The sequence below is a fragment of the Cyrtonyx montezumae genome, unplaced genomic scaffold (genome assembly GCF_038088225.1).
Source record: "Cyrtonyx montezumae isolate F1298 unplaced genomic scaffold, pur_monq_1.0 scaffold_3, whole genome shotgun sequence".
In the NCBI taxonomy this organism is placed as follows: Eukaryota; Metazoa; Chordata; class Aves; order Galliformes; family Odontophoridae; genus Cyrtonyx; species Cyrtonyx montezumae.
Window position 1 is genome coordinate 113,536,001 of NW_027072034.1, and position 27,345 is coordinate 113,563,345.

The 27,345-nt window shown below is 38.5% G+C and overlaps 1 protein-coding gene across 1 annotated transcript in view; it reads left to right on the plus strand.

Moving 5' to 3' along the window:
- LARGE1 (LARGE xylosyl- and glucuronyltransferase 1) overlaps positions 1 to 27,345 on the plus strand; it is a 279,675-nt gene that overhangs the window by 50,102 nt on the left and 202,228 nt on the right. The window contains exon 2 of the mRNA XM_065743076.1: positions 26,111 to 26,298. Coding sequence (XP_065599148.1) covers positions 26,193 to 26,298 — 106 coding nt within the window. The 5' untranslated portion in view covers positions 26,111 to 26,192. The remainder of the gene's footprint in view (positions 1 to 26,110; positions 26,299 to 27,345) is intronic.

The following is a 27,345-nucleotide window of genomic DNA, read 5'->3' on the forward strand; positions in this document are numbered from 1 at the left end:
ATTAAGCTGGAAATGAGCTAGAGGTTTGAGCTGAAAAGATTTGTATGCAGTTACCAGCCCTTCGTATCACAGTGATCTATCTTCAATTGCCACAGAAACCATATCTATGTTTTGGGATGTATGTGGTGGTACTGTCTGCTGTCCCACACCAAGCAGCAGATAACTTCTCCCAGACACTGCCAGCAGCAGAATGCATCTTCTCCTCAACACGGAGAGCTCCCACAGAGAAGAGGGATAGTACCCAACCATTTCTTTTCCCACGATTTAATAGAGAATTCAGAATAGATGAAAAATAACTGTCCAGAATTCTGTGGTATGTGCTGGTGTTATTTTAATGTCTACGTTAAACATGATGGAGCCAGATTTCTGAAAGTATGGATCTTGCAAATTAACCCCATAATGTATAACAGTACCAGATGTGAAAATATTTCCCGTATTTCCAAAATGTAATGAGGCTTGTGCCACCACTGCAATGCAATTTTAATGCTGTGCTTTGAGTTTGTTGCCACTTGCCCATCTTGCATCAGCATCCTACAAATGCTGAACATCACCAGCAGTGCTGTCAAACGGTATGAAATACCTTCCTTTTCTTAGGCTGCCCAGAACTGAAGGTTGAATAAGAAACAGAAGATCTGTGTATGCAGACAAACTTAAATTCATTAAAGCTTACCAATACTAAAAAAATGATATACTGTTGTGTAATTTCTGAAACAGTTGTCATACATATGCTTCTTGCCGGAGATGTCACCAATGATGTGAAGTATGGTTAACCCTTTGGTTTTCTTACTGTATAAAAGTAGCAAATACACCAGTTTGTTCCAGTGTATTCTTCCACTGTGCATTGCTCAGCTATGCCAATTGCAAGGAGTGCAGCTAGAATGGGATCATTAGGTCTTTGGTCTGTCAGTGGTACTCCGTTCCCATAGAATTGAGCTGCCTTTGATAACAGTCTTTTTACTTGCAGAGACATCACAGAAGACTGACTTATGTGCAAAGTCATTCTGTCAGTGCTCTAGCTAGTGACAGCACTTATGTGTTATGCCAGGGTGTTCTGGCACCTCAACGTCTGTACCTAAGTGGGAGTGTTGGGGGAAGGGTACAGCTCTCATCATAGCTCTTTGATTCCTACTCCTCTCCAATTCCTTAATCATTTTCCTGTATTGCTCTTACTTGCTTGTTCCCTTCCACTTGCACTGCAGGACTATGTTTGATTATGTTAAATATATGTATATATGTATTTTTTGCTCCTGACCAAATGATCAGGTGATTACAGATTTTTTCTTTTTTAATTTGCTGATCTTTAAATCACCTAACTACATGCTTTATTTTTTTCCTAACTTTCATGCTTATTTCTCAGTGATAACTTGAAAATAAACTTGGGTTCTTCTGTACTGTTACTACCGATAGGCATGATACTGTCAATAAATAATTTTTTGGGGCAGAGCTTCCAAATGAATGAACACAGAAATCAAAGAAGATAAACAGTGTACACACTCAAAGCCTAGGCTTAACAGTTTGTGACCATAGTTTCAGCTTAGTGCCAGGCATCTTCTATTATCAAACTTTGCACAGAGCTCTAATTTTCTTGTATTTATTTTCTCAGACACGATGTCTTGATTGAACCTAACCTAAAGCTTCTAACATCATCAATTAACTTACACAGCACACCCTACTGTTTTGCTAGACGTTCATTGGGCAGCGTTGGGTCATGGATAAATAAGATCAATTCAGACATTAAATGTAGAGTTTATGTATATGCAAAAGAAACCACCATTGAAGGAATTTTTAAACAGCTGTGTATGAGGCATGTTCATCTGAGAAAGCTTCATGATCATGCAACTTCAGATTTGGGCTACAATCCCTATGCAGTATCCAAGCATCTGAAAATGTCTGGTTTCACCACATTGGGCCATTGTATTAAACTGTGTAGTTAGCAGCCTGTATGGTTTGTGTCCTCCTGTGGTAAAGGAGAGTTGGGATCAGCTTACTCGATTTGGCTAAAGGTGTCTGTCCTAGGTGACAGCTGAGCAGTGTGTCATAAGGCATTCATTGCTCCTCTGAGAGGTGGAAGAAGGCTCACTCTATGTGCAGTGAACATCCCTTTGCTAGGTTCAGCAGGTTAGACCTGCCAGTTGGTGATGTTTGGCATGAGCTGGAAAAGCCAAGCTGCTATTCCATAAAAATGTCAAGTATGACCAGAACTCTTGAGGTATAATGTATGAGGAAGCATTTATAGAGGATTTTTGGAATACTGTTGTAATCACTGTACAGCTGTTTTCATGGATGTTAAAAATCTATTATTTGACATAAGACAAAACAAACAGGCTGAAAAAAAACACAAGTAGTGTGAATTGGTAAAAACTTAACAAAATAAATAGTATTTGAAATGACTCAGTAAATGCTATCAGGAGAACTGGAATAGTCCTAGTGTAAGAAGCAAACAGAAATTACTTGTATTCATAGGCACTGTTGCTGTGTAATTATCAGAGGGCTGAGTCAAAACTGAGCAAGTCTGTCAGAAATTCAGCATGTGTCAGGAAATATTTCTTAGCTAATAAATAACATGGCAGAAATCTCCCCAAAAGAAATTACCAGCTCCTTTGCATATCTCAATGATATGTAATGGGAATAACTGAGCACAGAGTCAGCAATTGTGTGAAGAAAGAAGCCACATTATTCCTTTTATTTTCGGCTGTGCCTGGGGTCAGGAGTTCCTTTGTTCTTTTTTTACCTCCCATTACAGCAAACATAGTCTGCTTCTTTCTTCTTAAGTCTCTTTTTTACTGTCCAACTTCTATAAAAAATGAAATAGTGTCTGTCTGTATTGCAAAATGTTACTGTGTTGGCTCATTATTATTATTTTCAGTACTAGCATGTTAATGAAGTGTTGCCTTTTCCTACATTGTAATATTTTCAAAGGAAAAAAAAAGCTCTTTAAAGAAGGCAGGCTATTGGGGCTGTAATTTATTGAGTTAAAACTTCAAACAGTAATACTTAATGTGCATGCTGTTAAAGTACTAACCACGCATCAAGTATTTACAGTGTATGAGGCTACTTATATAATAACATGCTTTGTTTATTGGTGCTTCCACAATTCTGTGTACTACTGCTTTTTCAGATGTGGAACATCAACTCCCTATGTCTTGCCTTTCTATTTTCAAGCTATTTTGGGCCATTGTTGTTTGCTTAAAGTTGTTACTATTCCACCAAACACAGTACCAAATTACTCTATTGGATGTAGGTTCTTATAGTACCAATAAGTTAAATAATAAGTACATGTGTAACATTACGTTTATGAGCATGACTCCTTCTATGGAAAGTATGGAACTGGAAGGGTGAGCAGAAATATTTTCAGATTGCTGTAAACCACTGAACTGTAACAAATCCATGATTGCTTCATGGTTGTCACTCTTCCGTTCACCATGACTGCATGGGATTTCACAGCAACAGCAGGGGTAGGGCTTGAATCTGTGTGCATCACAGTCTTCGGCTTTGTTTCTGCTTGAGGAAGGGCTCTGCCTGGGTTTAGTATTGATGCATTGGGCTTTACTAGCTCAGAGTAATGTGTAGGAAAAGGCAATTAATTACTGCATTAATACCAGTACTAACAGTAGAGCTGGTGGGTTTTATTGGCTTTAGGTCATTAAATTGCTTTATCCTTTCTCAGTGGTTCATTTTATAGAAGACAGCATGGAAAGACTTGTGTGACAACAGTGTTTATACTTTAATGATATCTTCCTTCCAGTTTATGAACAGATTTCTCTAATTACTGGCATCCTCACATGTAAGATGCTTAGGGATAGTTATCTGATCGTGTGGCATATGTTTTCACATGAGACCATGCAGTGAGCATGCATTTGTGAATGGGATGATATGATAAAACATTGACTGGCATGCTGGTCTATGCACCCAGGGATAGCACTAAGTTATTGCTATAAGTCAAGAATTAATGGCTTTCTCCAGTACTCTGTCCTCTGTCCCACATTCACTCATGATTTGTTCAACTAGTGTAAGTAAATACAGTGTGGAAGCCCTGTGGAAGGGAAAGACTTCACAAAAGGCTCTCCTCCCTCACTCTCATTCTTTCCACAGATTATGCTCTTTTGTGTGTATCCAGGAAAACTAAGACATGCCCAAGTGATTGGGTTACGATTACTTAGAGTGACATGCAGGATAAGAGATGTGGACTATTAAGTTCTCATCATATCTGCTATCTTTTTCTTGATTGGTGATCACATGGTGTTTTTGACTGCACTTTTAGTACTCTTCAGGAGTTGATGGTGATTGCAATCTTGGCCTCTTCATCCCATTCCAAGGCAACATTTTTTATTTCCCTGATGTCCTTCTGCCTCCTTGTCTGGATATTTTTTTGGCTCTAATCCTGGTATTTATCTTCCTGTCATGATTTAATGATTTAATTTTGTTAATTGTTTTCCAAAACTGGGCCTCTTGAGAAAATGCACACAGAAGAGCTGTGTTAACTTGGGGATTGTTTTGTTTGGGAAAGCCAGCGACTTCTATTCCTTCTCTGAATATTTATTTTGGTGCTTTCACAACACACATGCATTTCCATTCAAAAATTATTCAAGCTGTTCTTCATAGTCCTCTTACAGATCTGAACACATTTAAGTGATGGATGGGTCAAGACAAAATCTTTTGCCAGGGTACAAGCAAGTTCCATAATCACTTTCAGTTTTCTGGTTCTTGAAAATATGAGATGTATCATAAAAATACAGGCATATACTGTGCCCTTCCTTCTGTTTAGAAAATACCAATTTAATTGAGCAAAGCTTCTAATGAGCATAAGTGTCTGTGTTCTCTTATGATAAGCACAGCACTTGAAGAAATTCCTGTGTCACACCTTGTATGTTTGTCTTTTATGGCCCCTCATTAATTGGAGTCTCTGCATGAAAAATAAAGCCTTTTCACTTCTTGTAAAAGCATCACAAAATAAAGAAAAACTAGAAAAAAGTACTGACTTTTGCTTATTTCGTTGCTAAATCATCTGAGAGACAGAAAGAATGCATGCATGTTATACACCTAATAAACAGCATAGGTAACGTTACTTAGAAAAAAACTCTTCTTTTTTCAAGAAGGTTGCAGGGTATCTATTTTTTTAAGAGGCATATCAGTGTCAGAAATGAGAGTTGTAATACCTGTCTTGCAATAACAGCTAATCTTCTGAGAGTTGCTCACTCAGTCATCTACAGTGCTGTGATTTTATGATTTTTTTTTGACTTGGGCTGTTTGTTGGGGCTGTGGGTGTTCTGTTTCTTTGATCGGTTTAGAGTTAGCTGGTGGAATGTTTTCCTGAAGAAATTTGTCATAATGAAGTGAAGTAGACTGAATTGCTACTTGAAAAAAACACCACAACAAAACAAAGGAGGGGGGAGTTATTTAAAGTAATGTTCCTTTTTATAGAGGATTTTTGTTTCTTGTAATACGTGTGGGTGATAGTAAATTATGTTTCATTTCTGTTTACAGAATCTTATGTATTCTGATTAGCCTTTACCTTTCTAGGGATGAGTTTACAAGTAGTATGTGTTGAAGATACTATTTGTAGCTAAAGAATTCAGGGGTTATTCAAAATGTGTGGGAAAATATTGAAACTGTAAAAGATGCTCTTAATGCTTCTGTGAACTCTTTCTTCTGTATACTGTGAGAAGGGGAGCTTCACTGGGTATGGCCTTTCCCTTCTGGGGCCTATTTTTGCATTATAATTTGGGTCATTAGTTTTTAGAACCTACATATCAGAAGCTAGTTGCTAATTGTAGCCATATTAATTTTAATTCGAGACATCGTAAGACCTTGTTTTACAAAAGTTATTAGGAACTCAACAAAACCAGATGGTTTTGTCGAGTGTTAATAAAAGTGGCTCTATGAAAAGGCAGGTATTCCACAGTGGCATAACTGATAGAAAAAGAACCAAACAGATAAACAAAAATGCCCTCAGATGTTGGACTTTAGGAGGTATGTGCCTCTAGATTACAAACTTTGAGAAACTTTTTTCATTTTGCGACTATGTTATTATCATCTTCTGTTTCTGCAAAGCTAAAGAATGGCAAGATGAATAGGCTTTTTTAAGATGTTATTTTCAGGAATTTCATAAAGGATAATGAGAAAACTATCTTCAGAAAAGAAATAATGGTTTGTTTTATATAATTTGCATCTAGGTTTTCATCTCCTATTTCTTTATTTTGTGTTTTGATTTTCCTGCTGCCTTCCGAAAAAGCACTGGGGTTTATCCCAGCCATTGTCTTCTGCCCATGAAGGATATGAAGGTGAATAATGCCCCCACTGGGTCAGATCGCATTTTCTTGCTGAGTAAATGTGAGAATTATGGGGATCTAAACTAATAATTATAGTGCCAGACTTAAATGTGAGTGGGGGAAAGGGATGAACTGAGTGCATGCGGATGTCTCTGACTTGCAGTTGCCATTTAGCAATTCTTAACGATGTGTGGGCATTACTGAGATGATCTTTTTGACCTGGCAGCAGTGTATAAGGTCATTCTTATGAGCTTCATTAGTGTCTTTGCTCTTTTTTCCACAGTCCTGTTTGGGTAATGAAAAGGAAAGGGAGTGGAGTAGTAACCTTATTCTAGTGTATTATTTGCAAAACATCTCTTCAGGCTGAAATCTCCCTTTCTGTAATTCTCCACAGACCAAAATCAGATATCCTCATAGGAAGCATGATGTAACTTGCTTAAATCTGTAGTGCTTAGAGCTGTACGCAGCTCTTATTTGAGACTTCACTTCTCTTTCCTGGGGCCATGATCCCACATTACAACGCTACAGCTTTGTCCTAAAAATGTGAGACTTTTGACCGAATAAGACAATGTATGTGTGTTTCCATGAGAGCTACGTTGTAAAAGTCAACTCTGTAATTCATAAAAATGACCATCTATTTCCCTGTTTGTAAAGCAAAAATGAAACTGTACTGCGTCCACATGTGGAGTCCTCAGTACAGGAGAGACATGGACCTGCTGGAGCGCATCCAGAGGAGGGCCAAAAAAAAATGATCCAAGGGTGGAACACCTTCCCTGTGAGGGCAGACTGAGAGAGCTGGGGCTGTTCAGCATGGAGAATGCTCCAGGGGAACCTGATGGCAGCCTTTCTGTATCTAAAGGGTGGCTGTAAGAAGGAAGGGGACAGATTTTTTTTATCGGAATCTGTCTGGATAAGAGAATGGGAAATGCTTTTAAACTAAAAGACAGGAGGTTTAGATTGGATATAAGAAGTTTTTTTTTACAATGAGGGTGGCAAGGCACTGGATGTGAATGACCTTTAAGGGTTTCAACTCAGAACAGTTCCATGATCAAAGCATTACTTTGCATTAATTCTTCATGACCATGACACACATGCTTGTATTCTTGTTCATGTGTCTAGTGTGATCAGTGTGAACTTAAATCAATCTGTATGAAATTGGAAGGAAAGAAAAAGATTATTATTGTAGTATCCATTTTTAAATATTATGAGAATGTGATTTGTCAATGGAAAGAATATGAGCAGGAGGTAAAATCTAGATCAACATTCACTTCTTGTTTAATATTGACAAGTGAAGGTCAGGTCTGGATGATCTCTAGGTGGAAACTGTAGTCCTGTCTCCCAGCAGAGAAGGAATGTTTCATTTGCTTCTTGATTAATTTCACGAAGTGCTGTTTTGCAAGCATTTCCTGTCCTTGAAGAATTTTTCATTTGGTTTTGTTTGCTTTTGGACTATGCAAGTATAGGACAGTGTTGGAGTTTCCTGTATAGGCCGGGCATGGACAGGTTAGTTAAAGCAGGAATTTTTTTCTCAATATCTCTGAGAACTGTTGGGGAAATTATCATTTAGTTTGAAAATAATCTTTCCTTTGTTTCCCAGAGCTGTAATTCAGCACTAAGTGCTGACAAATGAAAGGTTATAGGACTACTGAAGAGACATCTGAAGAAAATTAGTCCTTTCTGTATTTTAAAATGTTTAGGAGGATAAAAACATTGTGAGTCTTTAAGTGTGACACTGAGAACATACTATAAAATTTCACCCCAAATAGTCACCTCTTCTAAAAGTTGAATGCAAAAAAGAACCAAACAAACCAAAACCAAAGGAGAACTGAGTTTGTTTTCTCTCTGGTATTGAATTCAGGGAGAGGCTCTGGTTGTGGCATGAAATGTTCTCTGGTGGTGATTCTATTGCAGAAGAATAACATTTGGTTAAGATGATGGACCTGGTCTTTGGCATCCGTTTTTCAGCACAGGTGTCAGACTTGGTCTGATTATAGGCAGGGCTCTGAACGGTCAGACTTGGTACTCTCAGTCTGATGGAGATCAGAACCTCTTCTTTCTGCAAACTTTTGAGTTACAAGGTGTCAAGAGGTTGGAATTTCCTACGTTTGCACACCACTTCCTACTCATGATCCTCCCACAGTGAGGCACACAGATGTAATTGTACAAGCAGTGACTACACTGTTTGGAGGAAAAGCAGAAATTGGCCATTTTGCCAGCAAATTTTTCTTTGCACAACATTGCTTTTATTTGCACTATGTGAATAGTCCATCACTCACTTCTAGGATTAAGTAGGGCTTTTTCATTCTACCTGGCTACTGTGTATTTCAAACTGGCAAATGTCTTGTTACTTTTTATTGCCTACTGCGGTCAGAGATTTCACTGGCTTTCCCGGAGGCATCGGGGACGAGTCTGCTCTTGTAGTCATCTTGCTAAACAACGTGACATCTGCTGTCTGTCTGTGGCATTGCAGCATTTCACTGTGCACTGCTGAAAAATGCAAGCACTTAGTGGAATTACACAGCTGACTTTCAAATGGAGCACCTTCTTCGTGAAAACTCATTTGTTTCCTTAAAAGCACTTAGAACTACAACATCAGGATGTATAATTTCACTCTGAGTTGAAATTTTTCTCTGAAGCATTGAAAGTTCCAATACATCTAATTCCTTTCATTTCCACCTTTGAGGAAATAACTGCTTAGAATTGTAGATTGGAGGGGAAAAAAAAGTTGTCATTAAATAAGTAATTTATCGCTACCTCCTTTGCTTAGTGTAAGCACAAAAGCAGGAAAATGCCCCAGGTAAGCTACTCTTATCAGGTACCTAATTATCTGAGCTCCCGTGCTTCAACATAAGACAGATTATGAATGGAGCGATGAAAAAGGAATGCTTTTATAACCTAATTTTCAGATGAAGAAAAAACTTGCATTTGATCACAGCCGTTGATTTTTTTTTTTACTGACAGTGCCACAGCTTGTGAACTGTTCCTCATTAATACAGCTATCTGAAACCAGGTGTTTTCATTTCAACATTTTGTGTGGCTTTCAGCTTTCTCTGCTGCTTATTGTGGTACATCTTTGTCCATGTTAGCAAATACTGTGACCCAGCAGGAGTGAAATAGTTGATGCTGAGAATGTGGTACACAAGCTGTATTAATTTAAGGGTTTTGTACTAGGCTACTTACACTCTCATGCCAGCAATGGGAACATCCTTAGTGTCCTTTATTAAGCATATCCTTCTGGACTGCACCTTCTGCTTTTGTTTCATTGTAAGGGAGTCTGGTTTGTGCCCTTTTTGATTGCTTTGTTGTGAAGCTCAACCTACAGTAAGCGGGAATGCTTAAGGAGTTCGTGTCAAAAGGATGAAAGTGGTTGAATTAAAATGCTGATGTAAACTCATGCATTGACTTCTCAGCTGGAGCTGAAACTGCCTGTTTCCCTGCTTTCTTCCATATTGATTCACCAACAGCAGTGGAGATTGAATTTCTGGGACATATGTCATGGTAGCTCTAGGCTTTCAATTGATAATATTATTGCTATTAGCATACTGATTGAACTTTTTCCCCATAAACTTTTGATTTTATATACCTCCAGGTCCTTCATATTACTCATGAAGTGAAATAATTTTAGGCACTTAACCAAAATCTCTTAATCTTAAAGATGGCACTGAAAACTAAATAGGAAGTACAGCGTGTCATTATGGGGAAAAAAAAATCCAAAATGCATAGATCTGATTCATTAATCTTTGTTAGTGGCACTTAGACAAGATTATTGAACTGCTGTGGTAAAATATTAATGAGGACTGAGGTATTGCTTAGAAGGAAATATTTTCACTTAAATTACACTTGAATTAAGCTTTTTGAATGCTGCTTCTGACTTTACCTTTGTTTTGCTATGTAACAGTTAACTCAGTTTTTCTTTAAATTCTAGAAATTTGTACTCTAAGCACCTAGTGTCTCCCAAAGACCTGTAAATATTAAGGCATCTAATTTAGAGATAATGATAATATAATTGGGATGTTACAAGAGCAGTAGAAGCACTAAGAAAATGTTGAGACCTTCAAATGAATGCTGAAAACAAGAAAAAAAAAAAGATTACTGATAAAGTATTTATTATCACAAGTAGTAAAATAATATTTTCTCATAGAACTGTTTATGTTTCAGTTTTTCAAGCCTGATAAAACTCTGTTGTTGCTGTACAAATGCAGTTTTCCCCCTGAACTCTTTTGTGTAATTATTTGCCCGTCACTTTAAGTATTAGAAGAATGACACATAGCGTTTGATCGTATTATTGAATGTAGCTTTGAAGATGACAAAAATACCTCAAGATATATTGCACATTCAACATTACCTCTTCTGAAGTGTTTAGACACACAAAAAGACATGATTCGGCCAATACATTTCTGCTTTGCTTCATACTACTGCTTTATAGTATTAACCTGAAAAGGTCTCACTGTGAATTCTTATTTCTGTGTTTGTACTTTATCATCTCAACAGTTAAAGTATTTCAGGATCTTTAATTTGATTGGATATAAACTCCAGGCATCTGCTTATTAAAGTTTGTAAACTGTTTGTCACCCCAGCGTGCTTGGAAGGCATCTCATCATAGCAGACCTAGCTCTTCTGTATCTGCCTGAATCTGATTTCAGAATTCAAGAACTGCTTGGTAATAGGCTGAACATGTGATTTATGTCCAGAAGTGGCTTGAGCTGTGTTTAAATAGGCTTGTTCATTTTCATTAAGGCCTCCAGTGTTACTGCAAAACTCTACAGTTTTCTTGTGAGCCATAAGAAGGTGGTATTTTGTCAACTTCAGTTCATGAAATTCTAATTCAGCTTTGCCTTTCATTTAAAACCAAGAAAGTTTCTGGTTTTCATAGCTTCAGATATTGTTTGAGAGATGAAACTCCAATACTTTTAAATCTGAAGGTGTTATTGAAGAAAATAAGACAAGCAGCCCTTTCTTCCCTTCCCCAGCTGGTGAATCCCCTTCTTTCAGTTCTGGAACACCTGAGGTTGTTAGACTATTAATTCTTGTTGTTCAAATTACCACGTAGGCAGAAATAAGTCTGATTGCCATTGCTTAAGGGGCTTTTTATAGGAACACAGTTTTCTCTGGGGTATTTTTCTCACAACTATACAGTTTCATAGTCTTCAGCACTACTGTCCAATTATCTAAAGCTTCAATTTCTTATTGAAGTAATTTTACATATTTACTTTCAATTTCAGTGTATTTCGCTGTATCTTTCTTTCAAAATCTGTTTGTAGAAGATAAAATGCAACTTCAAGGTCAGCTGCAACAGGAACAATATTAACACATTTATTTAATCTGTTCAAGCCTGTTCAAAAAGGAAAATATTCTTTTTAATTACTGTATGTAAGTTAGAAAATAATATATATCACAAGTTTTAATGTGTGGAAGATAAGTTCATTTTTCTGCACAATGATAAAATGAATAAACTGTATGAAATATAAACAATTTATGTCCATATTTAGCATTTTATCAAGTTCCAACACTTGAAGAACGTATGTAATTTCTCTAAAAGTTGGTTCTTTTTAGGGAAATCAAATTTAATGTGATTTTGCTTTGTGCCAACAAAATACAAAGTCAGAAGTATGTACTCTAGAGCTGATGCATAGAATGCAAAAGAAACTCACTATTTGTAGCTTAGGTAAGAGCTACGAATTACAGTTATGGACAAAGAATCAGCCACTTAGGTCAGAATTTACCTTGTAATTATAGCATTATGTCAAAATTACAGCTAATGGAAGATCATGTTATTCTTAAAACTGTACCAGACATTTTTAGCATGCTATAGAAGAGATATAAATAGTCTTCCAGTACTGAGTGGGTTTGCCCTTCATCTCCAGCTCTGTCATTTGAGCTGTCTTCACCTGATGTACCAGAGCAACTTCTAATAACTGGAATATATATTAAGGTTTTTTCAATAGCATGGTATAAAAAGTACCATTGGTACACAGTGGGGCTTGACATTTCCATAAAACAATGCAGACACAGTAATTCTTATAACTTTGAAACTTAAGGGCAACTAAGGACAAATACTTGAAAACTTGACTTTGAAACTTTCAAGACCAAGTTACAGGTTCCCTGAAAAAATAGTTTATGCAGTATGAGCTCAGCAATTAGTGTGAAACAAATACTGGATCAGATTCAAACCGTTTGATTTCAGCATGTTCTGTATGTTTTCAAATGCTTTCAGTGTAGATTCACTGTTGTCTTGTGAATAAAGGATTTACATTCTTTTTTGGCTACACAACAGTATGTAATCGCTGCAAGCATTTCCTATATCTATGATCTACAGTTTTAATCAGCAGCAGAAAAAAACAACAAAAAAAAACAAACAAAAAACCCACAAAACCAAAACATGATGACATCCAAACTCTTTTCAGCCATTTTAAAAATCTTATATTTGATTGGAAAAAGTAGTTAATATAGTTTTGACTGCAAACAAAACTTGTTGCATGAAAATATATCCTCATAGCTATGGTTGAAAGTTGGAAAAAAAGAGTGTTATGGAATTTGTTGTCAAAATCAGCCAATCTGTGTGAATCACTATAGCTAATAATAATGTGGTACATTTTCTATAATACTGGCTCTTTCTGTTGCCCTTCAGACTGTATTGTTATGTCCTATATTTTTGCATCTCCTAGCAACAAGAACAAAGTTGTAAAAAGTTTTATTTTTAGAAGTGTGCTGGAATTGTTTTTACGGTCATTATATTTCTATGCTGTCTTGCTGACACTTGCTCATGAGCAACTGAGAAAACTCTTCCTTGTGAATAATGATGAGATATTAACCACAGGGTCAATACAATCATAGAATGACTTGAGTTGGAAGGGACCTCAAGGATTAGGGTTAGGGTTCCAACCTACCTGCCACAGGCACTACTCCAGCCCTTTGATTATCTTCATGGTCCTCCTCTGGACCCTATCATCTTTCCTGTGTTGGGAGTCTCAGACTTCAATATGTTACTCTAGCTGGGGCCTCACAATTGCAGAATTGAGGGGGGTCAGTCACCTCCCACAATGCTAACCACCCCTCTTCTGATGAAACCCAGGATGCCATTGGTCTTCCAGGCTGTGGGTGCGCACTGCTGGCTCATTTAAAGTTCTTCATCAACCAGGACCCCTAAGTCCTTCTCATCAGTTCTTCTCCCACTTTGTATACATACCTGGAATTACCTCAACCCAAGTGCAAAACCTTGCATTTTGCTGTGTTGAACCTCATTAGGTTCATAATATCGTGGTCCCAGTCTGTACTGATATTGTATGTGCTGTGAACCTACAGCTTATGTAGCCACTAGATTCTAAATGTTGTGCCTCATATAGGTGTGCTAAAATATAATGCTTTTCAAAATAGGTACTGTAGTAATAAAAATTATACAGCCCAAAGCATTTCCTTCAGAGAGCTCAACCTGATCTGCAAGGCAAGAGGCAGAGAATGCCCATCATTCATATCACTTTGTCCCTGTAGAGCAGATTGGCTGCATCCAGGTTGTGATGTGTATGCTGCTTGGATCTCCTTTGAGTCCCAAGACCTTATTAGTTTTTGGTTTTTTTTCTTTATATGGTTCAAGAAAAACTGCTACGGTTCAGCCAAGTGTATGTTGTGGTTCCTGAAGTATTGCATGATGGCAATGCCTCAAGGCAACAAACCTGATAAGATAGTGCTGGGAGATTCTAAAAGAGCTGAAGAAGCCAGAAGCAATCTCATCCATGCTGTCACTGGGGAATGGTCCCTATAGTGAATCAGTTTCAAAGCTTCACCTAATTCTGCTTCAGAAGGGCCTAGCTGGCTCATTCTGAATGACAGCTCTGAGATGTGTGGACTGCTATAATAGATCACAGATCTGAAACGTGCAAGGGAGTGAAGTTATTAAACAGTATTTCTATATAGGACATTATTCTAACTGCAGCTCCGCTGATTGAACTAGCTCTTTTAAAATATATATTCAAATGTATTATTTTTGTTTTGATAATACTTGAAGTTAAATTTGTATAGGTGTGCTTGTATGTGTATATTTATGTGATGATGCAGACAACGCCAAGGTGGATGGGAGCGTTGATCTGCCTGAGCGTAAGGAGACTACAGAGGAATCCTGTTAGGCTGTACTGACTGGCTGATGCCAATTGTATGAGCTTCAGCAAGGCTAAGTGATGTGTCTCACACTTGGGTCACAATAACTTCATGCTAAAGTTTATTGCCTGTGGGCTAGAGAAGAGTAGCTGGAAGGCTGCCTGATAGAAAAGGACCCAAGGGTATTGGTTGTTAGGCAGCTGAATATGAGCCAGTGGCGTGCTCAGATGTCCCAGAAAGCCATCATCATCCTGACTTGTATCAGAAATAGTGTGACTAGCAAGACTAGGGAAGTGGGTAGTGGTTGGTGCATCTGTGTCCAGGTAGAAGCTGATGTCTGTCTTCCAACCGATGCTCTTCAAAATCTTTATCGGTGATGTAGGCAGTGGGATTGAGTGCACCCTCAACAAGTTTGCTGGTAACATCAAGCTGAGTGGTACAGCTGACAAGAAGGAAGGGATGTCATCCAGAGGGACTTGGACAGACTTGAAAAGTAGGCCCATGAGAACCTAATGAGATTCAACAAGGCCAAGTGCACAGTGTTGCACTTGGATTAGGCAATCCCAGATATGTGTACAGACTGGGAGAACAGTTCATTGAGACCAGCTCTGTGCAGAAGGACTTGGAGTTCCTGATGGATGAAAAGCTCCATGTGAGCCAGCAGTGTGAGCTTGTGGATCAGAAGGCCAAGAATTCTGGGCTACATTGAAAGAAGGGTGGCCAGCAGGACAAGGGAAATGATTGTCCCTCTCTAATCTGCCCTTGTGAGTCTCCATCTGGCATGCTGCATTCGAGTCTGGGGCCCACAACGCAAGAAAGATGGTACTTGAGGGGTGTTTATAAACAGCAGGGAGACCAACTTTATACATGCTGCAGTAGTGATAGAACAAGGAGGAATAGCTTTAAGCTAAAGGAAGGAATACTGAGGTTAGATATTAGAAAGAAATTCTTCACTCAGAATGTGGTGAGGCACTGGCACAGCTGCCCAGGGTAGCAGTGGGTTCCCCACCCCCGGAGGCACTTAAGGCCGGGTTGGATGGGGCCCTGGCAGCTCTGCTGAAAGAAAGGGCTTGGAACTGGATAGGCTGAAAGTCTCCTCCAGCCCACGCCATTTGAAGACACTATGGTTCTGTTAAGTGATTGCTCCTCTGTACTCAGCTCTGGTGAAGCCACACCTGGAGCACTGTGTTCAGTTTTGGACCCTTGCTACAATAAACACATTAAGGTGCTGGATCATACCCAAAGAATAGCAATGAAGCTGTGAAGGGTTTGGAGAACAGGTCTTAGGAGGAACAGCAGAAGGAGCTGGGGTTATTTAGCCTAGAGAGAAGGAGGTGACTGCTTAGGGAAGACCTTATTGCTCACTACAATTACCCCACAGGATATTGTAGAAATGTGGGATTAATCTCTTCTCCCAAATGACAAGGCAAAAGAAAATAGCATCAAGTTTTACAAACGGAGGTTTAGGTTGGATATTAGGAAAAATTTCTTCACAAAGAGGGTCATGAAGGTTTGGAACAGGCTGCCTGAAAAAGTACTTGAGTCACCATCCCTGGAAGTATTCAGGAGACATGTAGCTGAGGTGCTTAGGGACATGTTTTAGTGTAGACTTTGCAGTGCTAGTTTAATGATTGGACTTCATGATAATCTTAGAGGTCTTCTCCACCTAAAGGATTCTGTGATTCTATGAAGGATCTTTTGATTTTAAACAATAATTGATTATTGAGATCTAATATATAAAATTATTGTAGAAATTAGTCTTCCATATAGGAAATTCAGATGTGTTTCAGAATTCCTTTTAAAAGTCTGAATATTCATAATATGACTTTCAGTCACTCCTATACTGTCTCACTGGTAAAGCAATTCTGTTTGGTCAGCAACAGTTTCGGTCTAAAGAGCAAAGGACTCCTCACCTTAACTGACTTACTGTTGAAGTTACTAGAGGTTAGCTTTACTTCTGCTCTGGGTGTATGCTATTGATGCATAAAGAATTAAATTGTCTAAAGAGACACTAGAATGTCAAAGCAGAGTTAGGAGAGATATGTTCTTCCTTTATTTTCCTCATCTCAAAAACCTGTCAGTATTTGAGCATGTTCTTACATGCAGGCGTGTCCATAACTGCACAGCCCTCCACATCCTTTGGGGAGAGGAGACACTCAGCATCATCATTATCCTCTTCCTTTTGTTAGACAAGATCTGACAACCTTCCCACTACCCTGAAAATGATGAACTATAATCAAATTTAAAATGGAAGTGTTAATTATGTGCATTTGAATAAGGTCAGTCTTTTCAGTATATTCATTTTCTTTACAGAGGACCTTCTCTAAGTATTTTATATTTATTATTTCTGTACCTTCATCTAGTTGCTGAATTAAAGGTGATGATAATGATGGGAGCAGAAAGAGATTACGAAGACTAAAGATATCATACAGAGAAACAAGGAAATGTTCAATGAAGATCTCCGCAATTTGTGGAAATGAGGAGGGAGGACTTAGAAACTCTATGCCCTCTGCTCTTTTTCTGTAGAAAGACCATGCCTTAGGGGATAGTTTCTAAATGAAGAATAAAGAGCTGTCCAAATTACAGGTTGTTTTGAAGACATTCAACTTGCTTTGAGCAGAGGACTAGACTAGATGACCTCCAGAGTTCTCTTCCAGCTAAATTATTCTACAGTTCAATTGAAATGCTAACTCCACATGTGAAAAATTTGGATCCTATAGTAGGAGCTTTTGTCAGTGTCTCCTCTTGAGGCTAATTTTCACAGCTTTGCTCTGCTTTGATGATACCTTTCATACTCCATGTGTAACAGTGTTAAACTCGTGTGCCATTCTTGTCTAATACCCACATTAATCTCCATAGCCATTTTCCAGTGTTCATGGATATTCCTATGTGAAATAACCTAAACCCTCAGCTGCCTTACCTACTTAAAAATACCTGGCACCACATTATTCTAAAAGAACTTTGCTTCTATGTCAGGTAAAGAGAAGGAACTCGGGGGAAGCACCTTTCCCTTCAATTTAGATAGTGTTCATTCAGCCTTAAGAAAGCCTGGGGAAACAGATATTCCATGTAACATGTTTAAATACCGTAGCACTTAAATTCTGAGCCAGGATACACAAGGGTTCCATCAGTAAAGTTTCCAAAAAGAAAAAAAAATAGCTCTCAACTCACTGTTCTGCCTAATCCATTCTGCATGGAAGGAACTATTGAGAGATCAGATAATGGACTCCATAAATTAACACTGGAATTTTGTTGAAGGCTTTGTTCTCTACTTTCAGCCACAGATATGTGTTTATATTAGTGGGTGTTTTTTTTTTTGTTGTTGTTTTTGTTGGTTTTTTTTTCCTATTTCATAAGTTCATAAGTTCATAAGGTTGGAAAGGACCTATAAGATCATCTAGTCCAACCATCCTCCTATCACTATCTCTACCCAACTACTAAATTAAATCCTTTAGCACCTCATCTAAACGCTTCTTGAACAGCGCTAGGGATGGTGCCTCAACCACCTCCCTAGGCAGGCCATTCCAGTGCCTGATTTGTCAATGCCTTGATTATTTCATTATGAAATTACCAGTAAAAAAAGAAATTTTTTCTTGAATTAGTTGTTCTGTTATTATATAAATTCAATTCAAATATTTGTGATTTTAGGAATATTTAAGTTAGGTATAGAAATGAGATGTGTGGTACTTGTATAAGAAAGTCAGCTTTGTCCATTAATTGTGAGAGATTCAGTCCATATTTGTTGCGATGTAAAATCACAAAATCATAGCATTGCATTTGAGAGGGACCTCTGGAGATTGACTAAACTGACACCCTGCTTTAAACAGAGTCAACTGAAGCAGGTTGTTCAGGACCACATTTAGCTGGGTTTTGAGTATCTCCAAGGATGGAGGCTCCACAGCCTCTGTGGTTGTGTCCTTAGCTGGTACTGAAAAACCTTGACATGTCTCACTGGCGCTGAGCAGTGGGAAGAGATCCCAGGGAGAACTCCATGAGTTCCTGATGTTCTTAACTACAAGTAATTTCTTCCCCTCGCATTCTAGACTACCCCTTCCTAAAAATCCTCTATCTATGCATAACCTCATTGCTGCAGAAAGATACCACCATATCACTCAGCATACTTTGCTTTCCAGCCTAATCTACCACTTTCTAAATTGTTGGTGGCTTTTAATCTCCTTTACTGTTTTCTACAATGTAAAGTTCTCGTGGCAGGTTTGACCTGTGTGTTGAAAACAGCAGTATTTTATAAAAAGCAATTTAAAAGTGCAACACTAACTTCTGTTTCCACCTGACAAGTAATTATCTGCTTTGAGTATGCTACTAATCCCTAAGTAAAACTAACCTTTAATTTGAGGCTTGCACATTAAATTATAAGGCTTTTGATTTATATGTATTTTTGAACAGGTTCAGAGGAGGGCCACTATGATCAGAGGACTGGAGCATCTCTACCATGAGGAAAGGTTGAGGGAACTGGACTTGTTTAGCTTGGAGGAGGTTCCAGGAGACCTCACTGTGGCCTTCCAGTACTTAAGGGAGTGTATAAATGGGAGGCGGAATGACTACATGGGTTGATAGTGATAGGTCAGGAGGGAATGGTTTTAAACTAAGACAGGGAAGATTTAGGTTAGATGTTATGAGGAGGTTTTTCACTCGGAGGGTGGTGACACACTGGAACAGGTTGCCCAGAGACGTTGTGGATGCCCTATCCCTGGAGGCATTCAAGGCAAGGCTGGATGTGGCTCTGGGCAGCCTGCTCTAGTGGTTGGTGACCCAGCCCACGGCAGGGGTGTTGAAGGTAGGTTATCTTTAAGGTCCTTTTAAACCTAGGCCATTCTATGATTCTATGATACGAGTCTTTTTAAGACAGGGCATTTCTTCATTGAGACATGGATTCCTTTGTTAGCACATAATAATCATTTCTCCTGGGCAAAACTTGCTTATGAATGTTTAATCAATTTCCACATTACAGTAGCTCTGTAACCTGAAGATTGTAATAAAGTTAAACACTGCTTATGAGTAAGCATCTAAGTACTTTAGATGGGAAGCATAGAAGTAGTATCAAAATTTGTGAGAAGTGTTTCATATGTTGTATGTAGTGCCCTGGTTTTAGAGACCACTTTGTCTTCCATACAAAGATGCTATATGGAAGAAAGGGAAATAGTGAGTGGACAGACACATGGCTCTTGAAGATGAAAGAAGCCCTGGTATCCTCACAGGGAGATTGGCGATCCAACAACATGCTGGTGCTTCTTACAGTCAAGAATTATATTCTGCAGTAATTCATTTGCTTTTGAACCTGAAATTCAGACGTAATAAAGTTGTGAGCTGAGTGTAAAAAATGATTCTGGAGCAGAATTGCTTTACTACTGAATGATTATGTACCACAGCTAATATTGCTGGTTGTCCATGGTCTCCAGGATGTTCATAGTTCACTGGCATTGGGATCTCGGGTTCCAAAGACATTTTTAGTATGGATGGACAGTATCTTGTTAGCCTTTTGTTCCAGGCAAGCTGAGTCAGGCTGTTTGTTATCTTTGCGTGGAGTCCTGAATTAAACCAGGAAATCAGGAAATTCTAGTATTATGCACTCGTGTAGGTAAGGAGCTGGAGTAAAGCTGAGTTTGAAGAATTCATTGTGAAAACAGGTCTGAAAGCTGGTGTCATTCTTAGGTTGCGAATGAAGTGACATAACAGCCAAGGTTTGTCCTTCTGTTGTGACTGAGTTTGGTTGCTGCTGTCTTTTCATAAATGATAGCTGTTCTTTTTTCTCCTCACATTAACATTGATATAGTGGAGGCTTAGAAAAAGATTTCTACCCTGTTAGATTAGATTATGTTCTTCCTTGATATTAAGCAATAAAGTTGCAGACTTTCTTTTGAGCTTGAAAGAAAAAAAAAAAAAGCATCTTATTTACTTATTTATTTCTGTCTGCAACCACACTAGTTTCCAAATAGATCCCCATTCCTGCAGTAGTGTTGCTTATAGCCCTGCTACCTGGAAACTTCTAGAAAGCTCTGATTATCAGACCACTAACAGAATGTTCCTTGAGCCACAGCACATACTGAGTGAAGATACAAAAGAAAGTGTCAATCCTATGGGCCCTGAGAGCAGTTAGCACAGTTGCAAGTTAGAACTCATTTGTGCTGTCAACTCACTAGCTATTTTCATTCTTAAATATAGGACTATTTTCTTCTAACTCATTGAGAAACAGTAAATTTGGTGGCATTTGGAAAATGCTGTATTTGTTCCTTTAAGGTGTTTTCTGAGGAGGATGCTGAGTCTGAATTTATTCCAAATTGTTCCCTCAAGCTGTGGTACCTTAGAATCATTGCATCACAGAATTAGTTAGATTGGTAGGGACCTTAAAACCCACCCAACTTGTGCCGTGGGCAGAGCTGCCACCAACTGGGTCAGACTGCCCAGGGTCCCATCCAACCTGGCCTTAAGCACCCTCAGGAGTGGACGGAGAAGGCTGATAAAGTGGGGAAGATCTCTGCTGTCAAGCAAATTCAGACAGTATGGAAGCAAAGAGGGGCTTAAAAGTTTGATTCTATGGAGTGTTCTTCCATCTGGGAGAGGGAAGAGTTCATAGGTTCATAGGTTCATTAGGTTGGAAGGGACCTACAGTATCATCTAGTCCAACCATCCTCCTATCACCATCCCTACCCACTGGACTACTAAATCAAATCCCTTAGCACCTCATCTAAACGCTTCTTGAACAGCGCTAGGGATGGTGCCTCAACCACCTCCCTAGGCAGGCCATTCCAGTGCCTGACCACTCTTCCAGAGAAAAAATGTTTCCTCAGGTCTAATCTAAATCTTCCCCGGCGCAACTTGTGGCCATTCCCTCTCGTCCTGTCATTATTTATCAGGGAGAATAGGCCCACCCCCTCCTCACCACAACCCCCCTTCAGGAAGTGGTAGAGTGCAATAAGGTCTCCTCTGAGCCTCCTCTTCTCCAGACTAAACAATCCCAGCTCCCTCAGCCGCTCCTCATAAGACTTGTGCTCCAGACCCCTCACCAGTTCGGTGAGGGAGAAGATGATGTTTGCCTTCAAAATGCTATTTCTGCTTTAATAACTTCAGAAGTGGAGCATATTAACAATGGAATGTTTATCTAAATAAACATTTACAATTTAATTATCTTTTATTTCACTATACTGTCTTTACAGTATCAAGCTTCTCTTAAATATGGCAAAAAAATATCTGTCAAAAGAGCATGAGCTTTCAGAACTGGAAGACTGCAAAGCTGCAATCCTCTTACAAAATAAAAAGCTGACTATAATGGAGTAAACTCCTTAAAGCTCCACTTTAATAGTATTTTAAATGAACATTAGAAAAATACTGGCTAAGATACAACTTTTGTCTTTAGGTTATTTATATTTTGAGTTTGGTGAAAGACTGTGAAAAATCTTTCTTAAAGGATGGATGCTACATTGACAGAGAGCCAAAGGGGAAGCTTTACAGCAGAAATTGTTCATTGACTCTGTGACTGCAAGTGTGGAAAAGCAGAAAGAATTAGATAACATTAATTGAAGAAACACAGCAAATCCAAAGCACAGGATTGGTGTATAAACAGCTTTAACTGTATGTATTCATCTCTGTTGCTCTGAAAACAAATGGAAGATTACTGGGATAAGATTAACTGTAACAAATGCAAGAAACTGTATGAAGCGATTGGAAAAGCTTTTTATAGTAGAGCAGTTAAATCTAGTTAATTGTGTTTGATTTTTGTTTTCATAATTACTTCCATTGTTCCACCAAACTCCTGCTGAATGTCCGACATAGTCGAGCTGTCATGCCATAATTGAAAAAAAAATAAAATAGAAGCTGAATAGCAATGTGATTAGTGTTGTGTTACATGCTTTAATATATGTGCTGCTCATACTGGTTGAGAGCTGCCTCTCACTTAGCAGAGGAGATAATCCTTGATTTAAAACAAAGCAACCACTCTGACAAGGTAATGCGGTTAATGGAAGCGTTTAACCATATGCAAAGATAATGAAATGCTTTCGGCTCACTGTTGCCAAGTGCTAAGGAGGTCATGAGTAAGCTTTTGCAATGAGAAACCCAATTTATTCTAATTCCCACTGCGACCTCTCGCACAGGCATTGTCCAGGCTCGTAGCCTTTTATAGCACCGTTAGTAATGATCAGGCTGGCTTGAGGTCGATGTTACTGACTTTTGATCTGTACGTTTGCAGTAGATCTGTGAATCTTAACTTTCAGAAGCGTAGAGCATCTGACTGACAGCAAGACATACATGATGGCATGCATGCAGCTGACTGTTGTGGGTATTACTTCCTTCATCAGATTTCTAAAAAATAATTGCATCATACCTTTGGAGCATATTCAGTTCATTAAAAATTGAAGATGAATATCTCTAAATGTATGTGCCTGTGTATCTGTGGCAGAGGCAGAAAATCTGAATTTGCCTGGAAGAATTAAGACCATGTTTCAAATTGCTTATCTTGAACTCCTAACATTGGACAATAAATTAAGAAAACCATAGTATCATTAAAGTTGGAAAAGGCCTCTAAGGTCACCAAGAGCAAGCGTCAGCCCATCCCCACCATGCCCACTGACCATGTCCCTCAGTGCCACATCCACACGGTTCTGGAGCACCTCCAGGGACAGTGACTCTACCACCTCCCTGGAGGATCCCTGGCCTGTTTGGTAGTTGGACTGTCTCAGCTACAATAAACTGATTTTAAGACCCCCTAGACATGTTGGAGGCTGGAGGAACAGTGGGCGCTGTAGGAGGGGTCAGAAAGGCTCATGTGACAGAAAGGAGCACAGTGCTGTCCTGTTCTGTGCTCTGCCACTGCTCAGCCAGCATTGTCACTTTCCTTTCGTGACAAATATCAAGCTGACTCCTGTTGAATTGAAAGAAAAGCACAGTTAAGAACTGCATTATCTTCTTTCAATTTATACAAAGATGGCATGTTAGGTGAAAAATTTTTACAAGTATGTTATATAATAAATAAATGATTGAGTCCCTTTTAAGCTAAGCATCTTCTTTACCATTCGTGGACCTTTCATAGAATTGCTTTGCACATTTGCACATGATGCATTGTCTAGTTGCAAAAAAGTATTCAGCAGGTGTGGTGATTATATTCTCTGAAAACTAATATTTAAGACTCAAGAAGCATTTCACTGCTTTTGGAAAGTGGGAATATAGGTAAAAACTTTTTTTAAAATAGTTTATGGATCTTTTCTCTTTTAAAGCACTACAAAATGAAGTACTTCAGCATTTGCCAGAGTGATCCATCACCCACTTACTTGTCATTCCAGGATTTTCCCAGATATCTTCTTAGTGAGATAAAAGATGTACATGAGTGTACAGAATGATCAGGTTTATTTTATTATTTTATTTTATTTTATTTTATTTTATTTTATTTTATTTTATTTTATTTTATTTTATTTTATTTTATTTTATTTTATTTTATTTTATTTTATTTTATTTTATTTTATTTTTTTATTTATTTTTCCCCTGTTAAATGACAATTTGTAAAAGATTGAATATCCCACATTCCTACCTTCCCATTGCAGCTGTACTGTGCCTTCACTGTTACTCCTTATACTTCCTTAATTCTTTAATGTTTTCTGTTCTTGGGGCCTTCACACTGACCTATTCAGAAAGTTTGCTTTCTTGGATATTTAAAAGAATATATAAGAAAAAATGATTTTTTTTTTCTTATGTGCAGCCTTAGGATGAATTAGTGCACTACTATAACCCTAGACTTCATAGTCTGAGTGTCATTATCCTGCAAATTTGCGCCAGTTTATTTGTAACAGCATCTTTTCAGAAACATTTAGTAGTGATTCTATGGGTTTTACAGGTGTCATTGATAGGAGCAGCATCTGTCTAAAGCACGCTGCATTGCAAAGTGTTGCTACTGGAGAGTAACCCTTCTCATGAGTTAATTACTTCAAAGATTATTTTCATGAGCACTGATTGATGCTAATGGTGCACTCCAGGATGTTATAGGGGTTGAAAAAAATGTAATTTCTACTTCAAGTAAATGATTCTGTGTAGGAGTTTATAATATATATCTGTATAGCAAGTGTAGAACACAAAACCCAGGAGAATTATCTCTGTTTTCAAGTAGGCATGTAGAGGAATATCTTCAGAGTAGTTGTACCAGCTATGTGATGTAAGGAAAAGAAATGAAATGTAATCACTATCCAAATGAAGTGAATAAAGCTGAATCCTCCGCAGTTTATCTACCAAATGTGTGTCTCAGTCTAGTGCACTGACTCTAATACCACAGCCGTTCATATTAAGTCTGTCCACATATTTTCTGCAGAATCTCTGTGGTGAAGCATTCACTGAGGTGAAAAGCTGACACAATGGAATGCTTTTTGTGCTGGCTCTGGACAAATTATATTCCATTTTATCAGTTCCAAGGTCAGGAGTGCTACCACGTCTCTTAAACTGTAGTGTAGTAAAGTGGGCTCTTTTGAACATTTGAGGAAGAGCTGCAAGTTTCCCTGATTACTGCATCCCCGTATCCCCAGCAGCCAAGTTCTTTGTCTCAACTTTCTTCTTTTGTCTATAATTCTCTCTCTCTTTTTTTTTTTTTTCTGTAATTGGATTTCAGAGTTGACACTCAGGGCAATATACACAGAGTTGTTGAGCCCAGACATAATTTTGAGGCACACAGTAGTTATCGTTAACATTGTTAAAATATTGTTAAACTTTGTAGAAGTGTTTTAATTACTGATTTCAGTTCTAGTGCTAGTTACAGATGAATCAAAGGGTGCTGTTATGAAACACCTTGTACTGCTTCTCTCTGTGCTTCTTTCCCTATCATACTTGCTCACTGATTATTAAAATTAGGAAACGGAAGCCCTTTCACACAAAGTGTGAACTATTTCAACTTAGTGTCTCCCTTTTCCAATTCCTCAAGTTTAACACCCTCCTTTCTGTACTTGCCTTCCTTAAAAAAAAAGAAGCAAGATATCTAAAACATGTGCTCTTCATGCTTGCACTGATGTGGGAATATTCATTTTCCTGTGAGTAAATATCACCAGATTATTTTGCCATCTAAGCATGTGAAACACATTACAATTACTTCAAATAAATAAGATCCTAGTTTTTGCTTGTTAAAATGATGATGCTCTTTAGAATCTCCTTCTCATAGCATACAGTCTGAAGCACCTGATACCACCTGTTTGTGACTAAGGAATCTTCTTTGCATGTTTTTCTTTCCCTTCTCTTTCATAGAGTTCATCAGCATTAATCAGTTAGCAAACAGGGTTATTTTAATAACAGCCCTCAGTCTCCCAGACTTTATTTTTCACTCTTAATCAGTGTCTTGAGTTCGTGACCACTGCAGCGAGCTCATTGATTCACTGGTGTGACTTTTGTTCTTTGGGAGCAGGTGAAGGAATGCAGGTGGTTTGCTCATACCTGTCCAGGGGCACCACCGTACACAGGCATCAAAGTGCCAAGAATGTCTTTAGAGTAAATGAGAAGCAAAAACAACAAACAGAGCTGATGTCTCTTCATGAGATTAGCTCATTGTGTGTTTAGATGTTATGATGTGCTCTGTTGATGGTCCTGTAGGGGACTTCTAAAACTTGCTTTATTAGTAATTAGTTATGGGTAACATTGAAATGAGTATTACTTTGCAATTGCAATAACAGAGTTTTAACTTTGATCTTCTAACTCTTTAGGAATACTGGCATAGTCCACATTTCTGTAGAGAGATAAGATGTTGAAACATGTCTTCCTCTTCTTTTCAGGGAGTAATATGTGGGAGGCTGTGGACCATTTGCTTCCAACATAGGAACAGCACTGGGTTGGAAATCTGAAACTCCTGAGAGAATGCTGGGAATCTGCAGAGGGAGACGGAAATTCCTGGCTGCCTCTCTGACCGTCCTCTTCGTGCCAGCCATAACGTGGATTTATCTGTTTGCTGGGAGTTTTGAAGGTAGGAGGGAAGTAATGGCTGGGGGCAGCATGTGTTGAATGATTTGTATTGGAGCAGACAGGCATAAGTCAGTCATCACTGGTTTTATTTAAATAAGGCAGTTTAATTTGTATAGGAAATGGCTCCCAACATGCAGATTTCAACCAAGAACCTTCCGTACTGTATTCTCACTGATGAGGAGCAAGTAATTGCTGTTCACTTTTCCTCTAATCCTTGAACTTACATGGAGTTCAAGCAAAACTCTAATTTCCCCTTATTTATTTGTCCTCTGTGTTTTCTGATTCTTAAAGGTGGATCTATCTTGTACACAGTAAGATTTTACTTCAATTAGAATTGATATCTTATTTTCAATTTTTCTCTTAAAGCTGTTTAGAAATGTTTAATAACGTACCCATGTGTATTCTGGACACTTCTTGCACAACTCTTATTTTTATGGATATGTGAGTCTTTGTATGTATAAATGGCATGGGTCACTGAGTTTCACTTTGGGACATGAAGCAGGAAGTGTATCTAGCTACAAGAATGTGTAGAATCTGCAGTAAAATCCAGGAAAACACGCACCTCGCATTGTCCTGTATGTGGCGGACTGTGCTAGGTGAAGTCACTCAGCTGCAGGCTCTCTCATCCAGTGGCCTCATGGCCTCAGTGGGCCTCTGCTGACTGATACAGGGAACAGGTGGTTCTGAGTCTGTGGAATGGGAGGTGGTGTGGTGGAACTCCGTTCTGTGAAGTAAACATAGCAGTAAAGAAATCATGAGATAAATGCTTTTACACAGTGCATCCTTTAGCATGCATGAGAGTTGAGCTTTTGGAGTGCCAGGTTTGCCCAGCATGATTTCTCATCTTCTGACAATTCTCCACTCTTAACCGTGGTGATGCTGCATTGCCCTCTGTGTCTGTAACCATGACACATGCAATCATCCCTGATTGTTGTCCAGTTTAGGGAACGAGTGCGTGAATGTGGAAGTCAAAATGGAAATAGGTACAGCCTCACCATATAGATTTTGGTGAGTGTGGCCTGCAGGCTCTTCTGTATTGCTGGTGAAA